Raw genomic sequence first — 17,820 nt, 5'->3', positions numbered from 1 at the left:
TGCTAGTGGAAGGGTGTCCATCAGTGCAAACTCTGGAGAGACCCCCCACCCCCCACCGAAAAGGAAGGAGAGGACCTTACCCCAATGGTCCAAGATTGGCAGGGGATGAAGAAGAATAAGATGGTGATAGCCCCCTGAGGCAAAAGTGTATTTTGCAGGGGAGACCTGGACCTGAAATCTGAGGCCTTACCTGGGCCACGAATCCCTTGCGGCTGCGACGGGCATGGTGGAAGCGCTTGATGAAGAGGGCCTTGAACTGCAGCAGGATGAGCTGTATGCCGCTGATTTGCTGCGTGCCCTTCCCATCGAGCTCATTCAGCTTCTCCAACTCTCCCAGTTCTGCTGGGGCGGAAGGGAGGGCGGAAAAAATATATTATGAAAAACCAAAACAAGCAAAAGCAAGGCTCTGCTGCTATTACTGCTTTTTTTTTTTGACTCAGGTGTGGTGATGCCGTGTGACATGCAAGGCATGATGGGAAGAGCGAATGGAAACACAATCGTGCCCCTTGCCTGTTTAGAATTCACCTTTTTTGCAAGTACTATAATTCTTACAAATGCAACCTGCATGTACAGGTTGTAAATACGTATATTTACTGTTTCTGGCACTCAACTTAACACCGTTCGTTAATTGAGAGAGACGTATTAAATGTATGAGTCAAGCCGATGCTTGTGTCAAGGGCTTTTTAAATATAAGGGAGATGATAAAATATTTTTTCCGAAATATAACCAATAAAACATCGACTTTACGTCGGTTGCCAACTGCGAACGGTGGATGTGGGGGTGGCGACGGTAAAAGTGCCATAGCAGTGTCAAATGTCAGAGAAATGAATGGGCTCCCAGCAAAATTCGGGTTTGTCAACACACAATGGCATTCAATTGCATTGGCGTGCAGGAGTTGACTGATTCGTGTATTTAAGCAGCTCTTCATCATTTATACATTCAAACCAGCAAGAGGGTGATGCGGGATTTTTTTTCAAATGATTATTTTTCAAATGGAGTAGCAATTTCCAGCCGAGACAATTCATGAACTCGTGGAGAGGATTAATCATTAATTAATTATATCCCCACAGGTTATTTTTAAATCATTGCCATTCATCATTTTGTAAAGCACATCAGGGGTCACAACCAGGGTTGCTGCGCTATCATCTTTGCGATAGGATTTTAAAATTGACGATATGACGATCATCATGCTATCAATTTCCCCAAACTTGGTTATTTACATTTCACATTTGTATAGTTTTTTTTGTACTTGGCTTTACTTCCATGAGCCTGACGTAAGCAGTTGTAATCATTGCACTCTGTTACACTTAAAATGGACCGATATTGTCAGTTATACTAAAATCAACAGAATAATTTCAATGAACTACAAAAATAATAGTTAATGTCCGCTGCGAAGCAGGTGGCACATGATATTTATGGTTAATACACCACCACTGAAGGTCATATAATCGCCATGCCCTTAATCATTCTGGAAATATATATTTTTAAAGCATTGATTGAACGTATAACAGCCATACATTCACAACTTTAGTTACCGAGTTTGCTATTTTGTCAATGCAATAAAACGTTTAAGGAAGGTTAAATCGGCTAAAAATAATCACGCTGTAAGGATCGTTGCAAAAACAGACGCTACAAATTACCGTGGCTCTCATATCGTAGGACATTTATATACGTCGTGTAAACATGTTTGCGGCAACCCCCGCTACAACACAACCCAGCACACAACAACAGCAGTGTGCAACAAAAGCATTCGACACGACTGCACCCGAGACGTAGCCGATTTATAGATTTCAGCCAATGAATGGTATTGTAGAAATTCGTGGATATTTTTTGCTAAAATATTTAATTTAAAAAACACACAACACATTTTTTTAAATCAAAGTCAGCGATAGGCCACGAAGAGGTAATTTCAAAGGAGGCATTAAGAATGAACTCGATATACCTTTCTTCCAGAGCTCTGGGATTCTGTATCCTTTAGGCATGCATGTGTTTAAAAAAGGGGCAGTAGTTGAAACGCACAGCACACCATAACGTTAATTTCACACACACAACGTACACACACACACAACGCACAATCACACAACGTACACACACACAACGTGCACACGCAGCAACGTGCACACACACAACGTGCACACACACAACGTACACACACACAACGCACAATCACACAACGCGCACACACACAACGTACATACACACACAGAACACATACACAACGTACACACACACACAACGTACACACACAACATGCACACACACATAACGTAACAGCTCAGCGTTATCAGTCAAAAGCAATATCTAAGTAGACATCCACCACGGTGTCACCCAGATTAAATGTTGAATTCTACTTATTATTAGACAGTCGTTTGAACTGCATAGTTTGTATTTCCGTTTCACCGCGCATTCCAGCACATTTTTACGTGTGTTTAGCTAAGTACGGTGCGAAAGATATTGAACATATATACAAACATACATTAAAAATTCGCCCGATAGTTGGATTTCTAATAAAAAAAACTATAAACTATTTTTTATTTTACCAGGTAAGGCCCACCAAGCTACGTAGCTCTTTTTCAGAAGCGACCTGGCCACAAATGATAGCTCAACGAAATGGCTTATCATCACGTGGAAATTTATAGCAGCCAAATACTCATCTTCATCATCATCAACACTCCATATCAATACCACGCCTCCCACGTAGTACACCTCGGGGCGCCCTGCGGCAGGGGAACACCCTGGCTGGCAGCTGTCCCTGTGTGCCACAAGGCGGAACGCAGGACCGATGAACGAGCGGGCACTGGGTAAAAGTGTTACCGGGGAGAGCCCCGCGTCTCCACGTGGCTTCCCCAAATTGAAGAAAATCGCGAGCAGTTTTTATTTGGACAAAGACGGCGGAGAATTGATTCTCTCGCCTAAACCCGAGAGGCTTTTGTGAGCCAACAGGCGAGGGGAGTGCAAAGCACCTTGAAACACGTTCCTCTCGGCCAGTTCCATGTCCACTTCGGGCTCGGCGTGGGTCGTCAGATGACATCCGGAGAAGCGTATCCTCCTGTGTCTCTTCCTCGGAATCTCCCCGTCTGAAGTGAAACCACGACACGACCATAACCATAATAAATGCTTTACAGCAGGTGTTTAAAATGTTTAAATGCTGAATAAAACATCCGTTGCAAGGCATTGAGTCAGCATTACTTTTGTTAAAACACACAAACAAAATACGCTTTGATTATGTATTATGATTCGCCTACACCAAAGACAGCCTCCTTTATCAAACTAGGTTGAAAACTCATTTCTCTAGAACTGATTATCGTGTTTAGTTTGTTGTCCTTCCCCCGCACGTCCAATGAGCACGGTTGGCTGCATACGGTGCAAAAGAAGTTCAACATACATACATCGTCTCACCGGTGCTATCAACTAAAAGGACGCCAAGAGGCGAACAACACAAGGACGATCCAAACGCCAAGGCATTGATAGCTCGGGTTAAGCTGTTTTATCTATGGGACCCTTATTTTCAGTGTAATCTTTTGATAGAGTACTGCCAAGAAGGGTCCCACAGATAACGACCTTAACCCCAGCTCGGTCGAAACGGCGGAGGTCACATGAGCTGTGCGCGTGCTCGTTGCTGGACTGCTCTGGAATTTCCGCGAAAGGCGCGGCAAAGGCTTTGTTGCGACTCACTGTTTGCGTGACTGTTGGTGGCAGGCTCCTCGGCTACTTTCAGGAAGATCTGCAAGATTGGGAAAGACACAAAGGGTCGTGGGTGAGTGACGCACCACTTGAACGCGCGCGTACTCGTGTGGAACACGCAGCGAGGTGGCAGACAGGAGCGCAAGCGGTGTGGTGCATCTGTAAGGTCGCTCATTCTCCTTTGCTGGCCCCCAATGTCTGATATTCCCTTCCCCCGCCATCCGTGCTGCCGATTCCCTGCCCCTGTTCAAGTCCAGATCGTAAGACATTCCTCCCCTCCTCTGCCTATGACTGACCGCCTCTTACTCGCTTTCTATTAAATAAATATGCCCACTGTTTCTCAGGAGTGTCTTGAGATACAGTCGAATTTGTACAACATGACAGCGTGGCGTTGGGGAGACACCGTACCTGCTGATGACCAGCTCCGCCAGCTTTTCGTATGTGTGTGTGTGTCTGTATATATATGTGCGTGCGCAAGTATGTACGTGTGCGTGCATGTGTATTTTTAGGTGTCTGTACATGTGTAATGCGGGCGTAAACGGCTTCGCGGATATGACGTCATGGGGGGAGGAGTTAGGTCACGTGAGAGAGAGGGGTGAGGTCTTAAGGGAGAGATACCGGAAGAGACGGGGGAGTGTGGGAGACAGAGTTAGAGTGAGGCCACGCAGGGCGGAGGTCGAGGAGTGGCGAGATTGCCACATACACGGAGGGTAAGACTTGGCACCGTCGGCCAGCGGTGACCAAGCACGGAGGAACGACGGGCAGCGGTGGAGCTGCAGTGAGGGCAGCGGTGGAGCTGCAGTGAGGGCAGCCGGAGGACTGCACAGGGGCTCTGCAGCGGAGCTGCAGAGGTGTGGAGGCTACGGGAGTGAGAGCAGCTATGGAGCTGCCAAGGGGAGAGCTCTGAGCGAGGGCCGTGCGGGAAAAGTGTAAGAACCCGAATAAAGGACGACGGAGACAGAACCAGGATCGAGTCCCTTATTACACATGTGCACGTGTCTGTACTTGTGTGTGTGTGTGCGTGTCTGTATATATTCCACGTGGGGCACAGCTGGTGCATCATTCAGTACAACCCATGGGACCTGGGTTTGTCCCATGATATCCTGCCAGCAGCGAGCCTTCGACACTTCATGTGGCGTCAAAGTGCACTTGGCCTGGCACAGGCACCGTGGTGACGTCACCGTCACTTTGTGGCAAATGGCGTGTATTGTTTTTGGTCTGTATGTGTATGTATGTGTATGACTGTTCGTGTGTGGGGAGCGGTAGTCTAGCGGCTAGCACGGTGTGCTATGAACCCGGTGACCCGAGTTCGATTCCCGCTCACGATCAACACCAGTGACGATTATCTGGACCGGTCTTGGCACTCTACTAGGTCGACTCAGCCTCAAATGAGTACCTGGTGTGGTGTATAAACATCGCCACTGGGGAGACAAAGGCAGCCAGGCGTGGTGTTGGCCACCCACCCCCTCGTGTGCCGTGCCAGTCTTCATTATGCACTAGCTAATAGCACTTGCTCCAACAGTCTGTTCAGGCTACACGGGGGATCTTTGTCTTTGTATGTGCGTGCGTCTGTAAGTGCGTGCGCGCGCTCGTTCCAACCTCCTCGAGCGTGGTGTCCGAGACGCCGTAGCTCGAGACGCCGAGCTCCGCCAGCTTCTCGTCCAGCTCCTTGAAGAGCAGCGCGAAGCTGCCGTCCTTGGCGCCGTGGGAGGGGAGCAAGTAGGTCAGCTCCTGCCCAAAGTTCTCGATGAGCCGGGCGTCCGGCACGTGTTGCTGCAGCAGCCGCGTCACCGAGCTCACGTCTGCACACCGCACGGCAACACCACCATCACCACCGGAGATCCAAGTCGCGTCGCTTAAAGGGAAGCAGTGCCACTGAAAACGCGAGTTTTAAAACTTGTGATTGGCAGTGTGGAACACGTGTGTTGAAATTATTCTACAAGCACAAAGGTGATAAATGGGTTCTGAATTTGAGTGATTGGCCACTTGAACTGCATTGGAATTAAAAATGGCAATGACGGAGCTGATGATGGTGGTGATTATGAAGTTACAGATGCTGGGTAAAATGTTGCATCACAGGACTCTGAGAGATGCCAATGGCAAGGGGAGGCCTTTACCAAAAAGTGGATTGATCATGGATGATGATGATGATAATATGATAGTTAATGACAAAATGTGAATTGAAGTTACTGTAATTGTAAAGAAAACCGAAGCAACTGGATGTGCAGTGGCCTGTATTCATGAATGGCGTTGAACGTACAATGGCAACTCCACCATCAGTCTCATTTGTCTCTACGCACCGCAGTCATCATAGTCATGATCATCAGCCATGATCATCAGCCATGCTCTATCCACTGCTGGGAGCTGTGGCAATCCATTACAGACAATTATGTTTGTTGTGCCACCTTACAAAAGAGGCGGTTCGAAGTGTCGAGTCAGGATGTGAAGGGCTGTGCAGTGGATGGGGGATCTGACGGTCCCAGGAGAGGAATTCATGGTCAGAAGAAGAGGGAATGCAGACCCCCCACCCCCACAAGTGGGGATAATTCAAGAAGAAGGACGGCTCTGTACTAACCTGCGATCGAGTCGGGGTTGGATTCATCGCTTCCGAATCCTTCGTCTGAGCTGCTCGCTGAGTGGCGATCATCCTGCATCGAGTAGAGATTGACAAACGTGGCAATGAAAACGATTAAAGGAAACGGAGCGAGCCCCGTTCACTCTCCCGTGGCCTCTCTCTATCTCCATCAGGCCGGTAAGAAAGTGCAGCAATATCTCTCATGGCTTCATCATGATATTGCTCATACGACACAAGAGCACAATGCATTTAACCATTACAGAAACGGTATCATGCAGACGTGAAGTGCATTCTCAATCTACTGATGAATGATGGCCACCCCACGCCATGCGGATCGTGGGTGTTACTCGACCATAAAAAATAGCGCCTGGAAGTAGTTATGACAGAACTACTGTAAAGTATCTCTGGTCCACATAGTAGAGGAAAGCTCTAAACATAAAACTTACTCTTCTTGGTTCTTTCGGTAAAGTCACGTAGAAGGGAAGTAATAAAATAATAAAAATAAAACATAATACAATTATTTTTTATTATTTTATTACTTCCCTTCTACGTGACTTTACCGAAAGAACCAAGAAGATGAATCCCTGCAGTCACGAAAGCTTTAAATCGAAATAAAACTTACTAATGCATTATCTTAAAACTTAACAATCCGAAAAACAAAACCCACACCTTAACACAGTATCTCCTCACTCTAGCTAGCATTTGGCAGCTTCAAGGGCGGGCCCTCGCCAAAGAGGTGAAACTCCACATTCCCAGGACGTGAACCAACCGGCGGCACTCGAATAAGATAACAACAATAAAAAAGAAACTCCGTTTTGCAAAGAGCCTTTTCGAAAAGTTAATCTCGAAGCACTGTATAACAGATGTAAAGAAATCTTGTAAAAATAAAACACTGACACACCAGTAAAAACCCAATCACAATACAGTACAAAAAAACATCTCAAAATATAAAATAAAAACACAGACAACTGACTATCGGTGGAACCCAGGGAAGCTACTGCTGTAAAAACTTGTTTAAAACGTATACATGTCACAACCTCCAGCAAATTGTGCCCATCGCGCCCGCGACCCCGTACCACTCTTGTCCCCGCAGCGCAAGCGAAGTGTCAAAGCGGCGGCGGCTGCCGGCAGCGGAGAGAGAGGTGGCGTTGGGGAGGAGGGGGTGGGGGCGGCAAGCGGCAGTGGAAACCGCGTGTCACGGTGCGCGTACATCGGGGGCCTGCCTGCCGTGCCACACCTGCATGAGCAGGCTGCGCGTGCGCTCCGTGAAGCTGCTGTCAGCCTCGAAGCGCGCCAGCCCGGCCAGGCAGCTCGAGTTGCTCCCGCCGCTGCCGCTGCGCTTCACCATGGTGAGGTAGTAGCCGGCGCCGAAGGCGTTCTTCAGGAAGAGCGACGAGCCGCAGCAGCGGAGGCGGCCGTGGGAGATGATGGCGATGCGGTCGCCCAGGAGGTCCGCCTCGTCCATGTGGTGCGTGGACAGGATGATGGTGCGGCCTGCACGTGGCCAGGGGGTGGAGGGGAGCACGGCGGTGGTGGGGGGGGGGTATAGGGAGCATGGACGGGGGGGACACACACACAGGAGAGACGTGGAGAGATATCAAGACAATGGGGAGATGTGGGGGGGACACGGGAGAGACGTGGGGGAGACGTGGGGGAGAAACAGGGGGGACATGGGGGAGACACAGGGAAGACATGGGGTAGACGCGGGGGAGACACTGGGGAGACACGTGGGAGACATGGTGTATGCAGGTAAAATATGAGACGAGAGGAAGAACTCAGGGGGGACATGGTGGAGATGCAGAGGGATTCCAAATGCCGCGGCAGGCATGGTGCTGGCCACCCACCCCCTCGTGTGCCGTGCCAGGCTTCATAGGTGCTCGCTAACAGCACTTTCCCCAACAGCCTGTTCAAGGCTACATGGGGGATCTTTATCGGTGTGTGCGTGGAGCGCGAGCGCCGTACCGTGCCGGTACTTGAGCAGGAGGTTCCAGATGCCGCGGCGGGCGTAGGGGTCGACGCCGGCCGTGGGCTCGTCCAGGAACACGACCTTGGAGCCGCCCACGAACGCGATGCCGATGGACAGCTTCCTCTGCATGCCGCCTGCCAGTGGGCAAAGGAGCGTCGTGAACGTCCACGTCTCACACCGCACTGACACGGTCGAGGGATCGGACACCACAATCGCAGTGGGGCGAGCGATGCTGCGATCGCGGGAAGGGCCTCCCCTGCTGGAGGGAACCCCGTGGGGAACGAGCGGGTCTCTATTCACACGGCTGTTGTTATAAACCCGAAAACGTCAGGGAACGTCGTGTGAAAAACAGCACGACCCAAAAAATCACATTGGCACAGTAACACGACCCCTGAAAACCCGTACGGACGGGTCAGTGGCCCCCTGCGTTGTCACATCCATCCGCTATAGGCCCATCGGTCAGCCCAGCAGGCTGGGAGTTTCACAGGGACGTCGTGTGACCTCTGCATTGTACGTCTGCTCACCCGAGAGGCTCTTGGAGATGTCGCTTCTCTTGTGGGCAAGGTCCACGTCCTGGATCATCTGTTCGATCTCCTGCTTTGCTTCCTGCTCGGAGCGACCCTTCAGCCGGGCATAAAACCAGATGTGCTCCTCCACCGTCAATCTGTCGGTGGGGAGAGGAGCGGCAAGCACCACTCGAGTGAATCAAATTCGTAAAACGATAAATAAGATACTGTTAAAAAAAATTGCACTCTCGATTGTGCTACTGGTGGAGCTAAATCCAGATTGAAAACTCGCTTCTTTAGAACTGCTTTTTGTGTTGCCCTTCCCCCGCACCTCCGATGAGCACGGTTGGCTAGGTATGGTGCGAAAGAAGTTCAAGAAACTTACGTACATGCACCACGAGGACAATAATCTGCTGGGAAATTTTCAGAGTAGAGAGAATGACCCATGGTAGCAGAAAATGTGCAGCTGCTTCTGGGATACCTCTACATGACCTCCGATCCACAGAACAAGGAACAGCAGCACTTCCCCTACCCACCCTGCTATGTCAAATGTGTAATTCTTAGAGTTGGTCATTAAACTAAACTATTTTTTATTTTACCAGGTAAGGCCCACTGAGCTATGTAGCTCTTTTTCAGAAGTCAAGGACTCTGTCCACGTGATGTTGATTCTAAATGTGGAGGGAAAAACCGAAGGACTCGGAGAAAAATCCTCGCGACCATGGGGAGAGAGAGACATGCAAACTCCAAATATACAGCCATCAGGGTTGGGGTTGAACCTACGACCTCCTGTATACCAGGCGAAGTAGTTAACATTGAACCACTTTCGAACCCCGGTTACCTTTCCAACTGTATGGTAAAAAATAGTCCTGGTCAAGGTGGTCTGGCAACAATGGTCACGGCTTTATTAACGAAAAGCCAGAACAATGAACTATGCACTTTTAAATCATCTACATTGAAAACTCATTTGTTTAGAACTGCTCTTTGAACGACTTTCACTGTCTTCTGCCGCGAATGACCTTCGTTGCTTCTGATAATTGAAGTCGTCTTTAAGTTTAGATCTTTACCTCATATCTTGGTCTGATTCTCTTACCTCCTATTTTCCTCAAAATAGACCAAACTTACATCGTGATAATCTATGTTGTCAAAACTAGCCTGGATCTAGGGCCCAGTTGTCAATCCGCTGCTGGATGAGAGCCTCCGCCACACCGTGCCCGGGTTGCGTGGGTTCATTTCACCGCACGTCACCACGGCGTAACCGTGAGCCAGTGCCGGATTATCCTAGTAGCACAAGTAGCTACATTTGCTATGGGCCCCGTACTTTCAAGGGCCCCGCACTAAATGCTTTCAAGCTATCAATTCCGGTTCAGTGATTCTGCACTTACTCTATTACTATAGTACTATACTGCCTTCAATTTTTATGAACGACTGGGTGTTTAAGGTTAGTGATTTGTCATATTATCTGGCTGTATAGCAAATGAAAAAATACAAATACTTTACTATGCAAGTTAAAATTTTGTGTTTTAATATTTAAGTGTCTTTTTTAATTTAGGGCCCCTTTATAACATATGCTACAGGCCCCGCACTAGCTTAATCCGGCACTGCCGTGAGCAGCCTATAAATCCCGTTTTTACGCATTGATGAACACTCTCCAAGCTTTAATCTTCTTAGCTTCCCAGACCTGACATGACCGGGCATGTTCCGGTGAAACGAATGGGGCATGAACTCACTGGTCAAAGAGCACGTTGTACTGGGGGCACACGCCCAGGTTCTTGCGGATTTTATCGATGTCCGTCCGGATGTCTCTGCCGAGGATGTACGCCGTGCCGGCCGTTGGAGGGAACAGCCCGGTCAGGATCGACCTGACGACAGTACGGACAAAATACAGACACGCGTGAGCATTTTGTTAGTCCACTGCTGGATGAGGGCCTCCTCCCCAGCGGCGTGCGTGCAGGTTGTGTGGGTCGTTCAACCGGACTTGACTGCCGATAATTATCAGCGTGGTTTTGAGAAGGCAGGTAGCCAAGTGCGGTAGAACAACGGATTTTGCCGCACTGCCCTCTGCTGCCCACAACGCAGCACGGCAGCAGCAGCAGCAGCAACAGCAGCTTGGCATGCATGGTGGTCGCCCACTCAAGCACTATCCAGGCTAAAACGCAGCTTAGCTTCCAATATCTAATGAGACTGGGTGATTTGGCTACAGCTCGGCTTGCTTGAGTGAAAATGTACTTGTACAAGCTGAATATAACTTGTTGTTTTCCAAGACGGAACATGCCAGATAAACATTTACTCCCTCTGTGAGAAAGAATAAGGTTAGTGCTACTGTGCAGTTTTATCCAACCTATTGATTTTTCAAACAAGTTTCGACTGAACAAATGGAACTTTATCCAACGTGAAAAGCGGATGTGGTTTACCTCGTATCTGTGTCCCCTATCTCCGCTCGTTTTCTGAGCCCTCACACAATTGTCAGTGCCCTCTCACAGCTTTGCGGCCCTGGACAACTGCCCTAAAATCATTTAAACCATAAACAATTTTTTTAATTTACCAGGTAAGACCCACTTAGCTACATAGCTCTTTTTCAGAAGTTACCTGGTCACAAATAATAGCTCAACTATGTGGCTTATCACGAGGAAATGTATAGCAGGATCCAAATACTCTAAACGCATGTTTTAAAATGAGAAGGGAAAAACCGGAGGACCCGGAGAAAAATCCACGCGACCACGGGGAGTGACAGACACGCAAACTCAAAATATACAGCAGGCATCAGGGGTTGGGATAAAACCCACGACCTCTCCTGTACACCAGGCGAGGTAGTTAACATGTCGCCACCGCGGCAGGGAGTGGTCGTGGAGGGGTGGGGGGAGGGTTGCATGACGTGACGTGGTGGCGGTGTGCCGGCCGGCATGACGTACATGGTGGTGGTCTTGCCGGCCCCGTTGTGGCCCAGGAAGGAGGTGATCTGGCCCTGGTAGAAGTTGAGGCTCAGGCCGTCGACGGCGAGCTTCTTGCCCGCATTGTAGATCTTCACCAGGCCCTGGATGGAGACGCCCACGGGCAGGTCGCCCGGCTCGTCCTCCACGAAAATGTTGTCCACTGCAGGGTGAATAAAACAGGGGGCAGTCAACGGCGGGGGTCACCTACGATGGTTGCTGCCGCTCTTGTGCTGTTCCCAATGTCGAAGGCTCCGCCGATCGTCCCTGCTGGCTGCATGTACTGCATGTATGTTGAACTTATTTCGCACTGTATGTAGTCAACCCGTGCTAATTGGAAGTCATCAAAAGGAATTGGAAGAGAAACTTCTGACGTACAGTACATCATCGGAGTAGGAAAGGGTTAAGGCTTTCCCACCTCTCTTCTGCCTGTGACTGTCTTCTCTAATCTGTATTAATGTCTCACGTATAAAAGTCAGTTTCTTTTCAAAAATAAAAAAGATGTTTTGTCCATCAGCCTTGCGGGCCTTTCTGGTGTGGTGTTTCATATCTGCTTCAGTTCGCGCACCTGTAATGCTGGAGAGCGATCCACAGCGTTTATCAATTCCGTATCATTGGTCGCGAAAGGCTACTCGTTAGGCATCTGTATATATGTATGTTGAACTTATTTCGCACCGTCGTACGTAGCCAACTTCTTTCGCACCGTACGTAGCCAACCGTGCTAATCAGAGGTGCCGGAGGAAGGAAAATCTATCGAAAAAAACAGACTGAAGCGCACTCAAGACTGACGGACGAAAGCACAGGAACACGAGTGAATACTGCGACGAGACAGACCGGCCAGAGAGAAGACAAGACGGACGCGTCAACGCGTGAGCGGACGCGAGACGGAAGTGTGCACGGGCGCGATCGTACCCTGCGGTTGTTTCTGAGCGATCGTCTCGTACAGCTCCTTCTCCATGGTGTCGCCGCGCCAGTAGGCACGGGTGCAGGGGAAGTACCACGGCTTGGGGACTCCGTACTGGCCTGAGAATGTGCCAGGGGGAAACACAGACACTTTATAACGAGCAAGACCAAACAACCGTTCACGACAACGGTAGCGGCGGTGGCGGCAGCAGCAACAACAGCAATGGCATCAGTATCAGATAGACTAAAAACTAATAATATTTTTTATTTTACCAGGTAAGGCCCACTGAGCTATGTAGCTCTTTTTCAGAAGCGACCTGACCACAAATGTTAGCTCAACAAAGTGGCTTATCGTGTGGAAATTTAGAGCAGCCTGAAAACTCTAAATGCACGTTTCTAAATGTAGAGTAAAAAACTGGACGACCCGGAGAAAAGTCAATGCGACCACAGGGAGAGAACGCAAACTCCAAATGTACAGGCGTCAGAGTCTGGATCAAACCCACGACCTCCCACATGCCAGGCAAGGTAATTAACATCTCGCCACTGTGGAGTCCACTGATGCTCAGCTATGAATCTCCATCGGGCTCCCAAGAGTTTTCCATCGACTGACGCCCCTCTCTTTTCGCCAGATGTTTCCCTCACACGTATTATAATCCATGCCAGTTGCAGAAAATGTTTAAAATTTGTAAAAATTTAGACAATGAAAAATTATTTCACGAGAAAATGCCCTTTGGCGAGGTGATGGACGTGTCAGGAACCAATCAACTGGAAAAACGTGATGAGCCACTTGCAAATACATGAGATGCGATTGGATGCTCCGCAGAAACTTAGCATCATGGCATAACGCCGGGAGCAAGATCGGGAAAACGCTGATTGGGGGGGAATACAAAATTAAAACGTGGCGGGGTGGGACAGGCTCCACTAGGCAAGGGCAGGCCCCCCGTACCGGGGAACACGTTCTCAATGTAGACTGTGAGGAGGCCGTAGATAAAGGCGTCGAACAGCATCATGAATATGGAGGAGATGAAGGTGTAGTCTTCGCCCTCCACGGGGCTGGAGAAGACGTTCTCCCACTGCATGCCGACGCCCTGCTCCTCGTAGAGGGAGAAGAACTCCGAGCCGAAGCTGAAGGCCACCGTGGAGAAGATGCTCTGTCGACGACAACAACACCATCGTTTTTGACCGCACTTTTGTCGTATGTGGCCTCCCGCTGCCGCTCCAAAGGAGAAGCCACTCACACAAACGAGGCACTCGCACATTCTTCCGGTAAAACAAAGAAAATAATTACTCGCAAAATTACTCAATTGAGATTGCAGCAAATCGGCACCCCCCCAAAACTGCAAAAACTTGGCAGGACCCTCCTGAAAAAAAGTCACGAGACTCAGGTCGAGCTTCCCTGGGTAAACGATCAACATTCTACAATACACATCAAGGTCCGTTCGACTGATGCAGACCCGTGGGAGAAGACGTGTGGGAGATTATTTTCGGCCTACTCTTCCGCGGCTGGCCGGACGGCATAGAAGAGGTGGAGGTAGGGGGACCTTACGCCCGAGGCATGCCGCGGGTTGCAGACACGGGCACCTACCGTGGAGATCTTGACGGAGTAGGAGATCTGATTCTGCCAAGCGACGCAGAGCACGTAGGGCAGGTAGAAAGAGAAGTAGACGATGCCACCCGTGGCGGCTGCCAGGTTGGCACGCGAGAAGAGCGTGCTGATGAGGAAGCACTGCATGACCGTGGCGATGGCGAACACGCACAGGTAGAGGTACACGATCGTGGGGTCGCTGTAGTACAGGATGTTCCCCATCTGCTCGCGCACGTAAAGACAAAGATCCCCCGTGTAGCCTTACAAGACTGTTGTGGAAAGTGCTGTTAGCGAGTAGCACCTATGAAGGCTGGTGGCACGGCCCACGAGCCAGCACCATGCTCGGCGATGTTCACTACACAACGCACCAGGGTACTCATTTGAGGCGAGCTAGGGGAGGTTCAGGACCGGTCCAGATAATCATCGCTGGTGTTGGCCGTGAGAGGGAGTCGAACTCGGGTTTTCTGGGTTAGTAGCGCAGTGCACTAACCGCGCGCGCGCACACACATACACATACACACACATGTACACACGAATGTGTACACGTGCATCGGCGGGCACACGGGCGGGATGTGTGGATTAGCAAACTGTGGTTGTGTAATCCATAACTGTGCAATCCATGACTGCGTAAATCATGACCATGTAAACTATGACTGTGTAGTCAGTGCTGCAGAGAACTGGGTGGGCAGGTGGACAAGTGGGCAGGTTTAAGAAGGGGGCGGTGGAGGTGGGGGGTATTTACTGGTCAACGGGGCGGCACAGACACACGCGTGACGACCCCTGACCTTGAGCAGCACGGTGAGCAGCACGGCGCTGATGAGCAGCGGGATGAGGATGCTGATGAACCAGCTGAGCCACAGCATGCTGGTGCTGAGGCCCATGATGCGCATCGTCTCCTTGAGCCGCGCCTCCTTCTCATGCACCACCTCCTTCAGGATCATGGCCACCGAGTAGATCCACGCCAGCGTGAGGAACATGGGCAGCGAGCGGTTCATGATGCGCAGGAAGCTGTTGGAGTGAAGCCGCGACGAGTCGGGTGGGGAGTGGGTGGGGGGAGAGACAGGGTTGGAAAGAGAGGAGTCAGTCGTTAGAACTGCTTTTTGTGTTTAGTTTTGTATCCATCATCCACACCTCCAATTAGCACGGCTGGCTAAGTAGTTTGCAAAAGAAGTTCAATATTTATCCACAACAAAACATCAATAATCCTGAAGAAGCTCCCGGCGTGTGTGCAGAAATGTCAGACAACCAGGTCTGGCAAATACTCCTGCGTAGATAATGAATAGAGAATAGGCTTTATCCTTCCCGGCAAGAATAGAGGTAGTGTTGAGATGTTCAAACGCCAAATAGACATTTGCATTGACCACACATGCTTGTAGTACAACATGCAAACAAACGTGCTTTGATCATAATAGTGTTGAAACTGATCGGCCTGCACCAGAGCTGCAGCCTCCTTCATGGCTTTGTCTCAGAGAACACCAAAAGGCGAAGAGCACAAAAGCAGTGCAAATATTCAATGATACAATCGGCACAGAGGGCTCAATAAGTAAACGTAACGTTGCAGAATTTAAATTTGACATACACAAAATGGTAAAAAGTGTATACACTAATTACAAAATAATATTTAACCTGATTTTGAAAACCGTGACACCTTCCTTATATCAGATAGCGTTGGTGGTGTACTCCACTTAAACACAATGTCGACCAGCATGCTGCACCACGAACACCTCACACACTATATCATGGGACCTTTTTTCCAGTATCAAAGTATGATTACTTACAAAAGGTTTTGATGTTTGAACATCTGTTTAAACACCTGTTTTATTGCCAAAAAGGATAAAAACTATTCTTATTTTTCATACCTCACACGTGTTTAACGACGCATCGATGAATCGAGTAAAAAAATGCATTCTTATGCTCTCGCTGCGTGCGGAGCTTTGTGTGTGCGCGGTACAACGCGGGGTGCGCACTGCAACGCGGGAAGTGCGGAGACACGGCTTACATATCGTCCACGTAGCAGGGGTACGGCATCTGCTGCACGTAGACACCCACGGAGAGGCTCCCGTTGGTCTGGGCGCGGATAATCCCCTGCTCCACGGAGTCCTGGAGGTACGCGTAACCTCCCCAGATGTAGCGGAGGTCGTCGAAGGGGTCGGCTCTGGGACCCGGGTCCCAGTACCTGCTCATCGTCACCCAAGCACGCACCCAGAGGAAAGGTCATGGCAGAGATCAGCGTGTCTAAAGGGTCAAGTGGTGGTTTTGATGTTTGGCATATTGCTTGGAGTTGGGCAAACATCCCCAATGCAGCATCCTGCTAAGATTAGGGGATTTGGCCACTGTAAATTTCCACGTGATAAGCGACTTTGTTGAGCTATCATTTGTGGCCAGGTCGCTTCTGAAAAAGAGCTATGCAGCTTAGTAGACCTTACCTGGTAAAATAAGAATATTGTTTTAATAGTTGGGACAAAATCACGATACGTGCGGATGATGCAACGTTTTCCACAACGTGTTTGTCTTTGGAAATGTTTAATTAGCACCGTGGGAGAATGCAGAGCAAAATACATTTTGCGTACTTGCACACAGCAGTACGTTTACAAGGTCATTATTTGTATTGTATAAAGTCACTTACAAGGGCATTATTTGTATCGTATAAAGTCAGTTACGAGCCGTATATCATATCCGCGCACCCCGCCGTCATAGCCTTGCGTCCGCCTGCTGCTCGCTCCTGACCTGTCCTTGATCTTGTTGGTCCGTTGCACGCTGTCGATGTCCATGCGGATCTTGTAGCGGACGTGCGCGGGCAGCTCCTCGGAGTTGGGGTCCAGGTCCATGAAGACGATCCCGGCCCAGAACTCGTTCTCATCCAACAGCTCCAGTGCTCGCGACACCAGCTGCTCCTCGTCCGGCTGCCCCTCGAACTTGTCCAGGTTCATGCACTGCCAAGGGGGGAAGCAGGAGAGGTGAGGAGGAGGAGGTGAGGAGATGAAGGCATGCGAGTGGGGCCAAAACTGCCTGGTGTTCGGCTTGGTTGCCATAGTGCCCACATGTGCCAAGATGGTGCCCGCCGTGAACCAAGATGGCGCCCGCCCTGAACCAAGATGGCACCCACCTCGAGGAACTGGGTGGCGGTCTCCAGCACGGCGTCGGTGTCGTTGAGGAGGACCTGCCAGTTCTGCTGGAGGAGGTGCGTGGTGATGCCCGGCATGCCGCCGACCTGCGCGCTGAGGAAGGAGAGGAGGCTGTCGACGCTCCAGCCCGTGCCGTTGAGAGCGGCGTCCAGCACGGAGGCCACCTCCGGGGTCCGCAGCAGGTCCTGCTCTCACAGATGAGGAGAGGATGAGGGAAGAGGAGGAGGAGATTAGGGGAGGAGACGGGATAATTTTACATTTGTTATATTACTGTGCATGATTTGAGGAGGCCTTCATCCAGCAGTGGATTGATCATGGCTGATGATGGTTATGATGATGATACTGCTGTAGTGATTATGATTATTATTGTTGTTGCTGTAACTCACCTTCAAGCCGTTAATCTCCTGGCTGTTCTGCATGAACTCCCAGAGTTGAGGCTTTACCGCCCGCCAGGCCTCGAACACATTTCCCAGCATACCCATCTTCACAAACGTGTCATTGGCCTGACAATACAACGCAATGCAAACTGTGTAAAAAGCAACACTTTTG

General features: G+C 49.8%; 1 protein-coding gene across 5 annotated transcripts in view; it reads right to left on the bottom strand.

Annotated features, from left to right (window-relative positions):
* Window positions 1-17,820, bottom strand: part of ABCA7 (ATP binding cassette subfamily A member 7) — a 78,953-nt gene that overhangs the window by 26,428 nt on the left and 34,705 nt on the right. For 2 of the 5 annotated variants that reach the window (XM_078877080.1, XM_078877084.1), the window contains exons 11-29: window positions 17,658-17,774; window positions 17,253-17,456; window positions 16,874-17,079; window positions 16,146-16,322; window positions 14,932-15,154; window positions 14,147-14,368; window positions 13,508-13,712; window positions 12,571-12,681; window positions 11,641-11,821; window positions 10,459-10,590; window positions 8,750-8,889; window positions 8,222-8,359; window positions 7,497-7,753; window positions 6,260-6,332; window positions 5,284-5,486; window positions 3,676-3,724; window positions 2,964-3,077; window positions 1,943-1,972; window positions 191-342 (exon numbers count right to left, since the gene is read on the bottom strand). In XM_078877080.1, the coding sequence (XP_078733206.1) occupies window positions 191-342; window positions 1,943-1,972; window positions 2,964-3,077; window positions 3,676-3,724; window positions 5,284-5,486; window positions 6,260-6,332; window positions 7,497-7,753; window positions 8,222-8,359; window positions 8,750-8,889; window positions 10,459-10,590; window positions 11,641-11,821; window positions 12,571-12,681; window positions 13,508-13,712; window positions 14,147-14,368; window positions 14,932-15,154; window positions 16,146-16,322; window positions 16,874-17,079; window positions 17,253-17,456; window positions 17,658-17,774 (2,934 nt within the window). The remainder of the gene's footprint in view (window positions 1-190; window positions 343-1,942; window positions 1,973-2,963; window positions 3,078-3,675; window positions 3,725-5,283; window positions 5,487-6,259; window positions 6,333-7,496; window positions 7,754-8,221; window positions 8,360-8,749; window positions 8,890-10,458; window positions 10,591-11,640; window positions 11,822-12,570; window positions 12,682-13,507; window positions 13,713-14,146; window positions 14,369-14,931; window positions 15,155-16,145; window positions 16,323-16,873; window positions 17,080-17,252; window positions 17,457-17,657; window positions 17,775-17,820) is intronic. The other 3 variants (XM_078877081.1, XM_078877082.1, XM_078877083.1) reach the window with 3 other exon arrangements.

This window comes from Lampetra fluviatilis, chromosome 46, assembly GCF_964198595.1.
Source record: "Lampetra fluviatilis chromosome 46, kcLamFluv1.1, whole genome shotgun sequence".
In the NCBI taxonomy this organism is placed as follows: Eukaryota; Metazoa; Chordata; class Hyperoartia; order Petromyzontiformes; family Petromyzontidae; genus Lampetra; species Lampetra fluviatilis.
The sequence above is the reverse complement of the archived record's forward strand: the minus strand, read 5'-3'. Positions and strand labels throughout refer to the sequence as shown.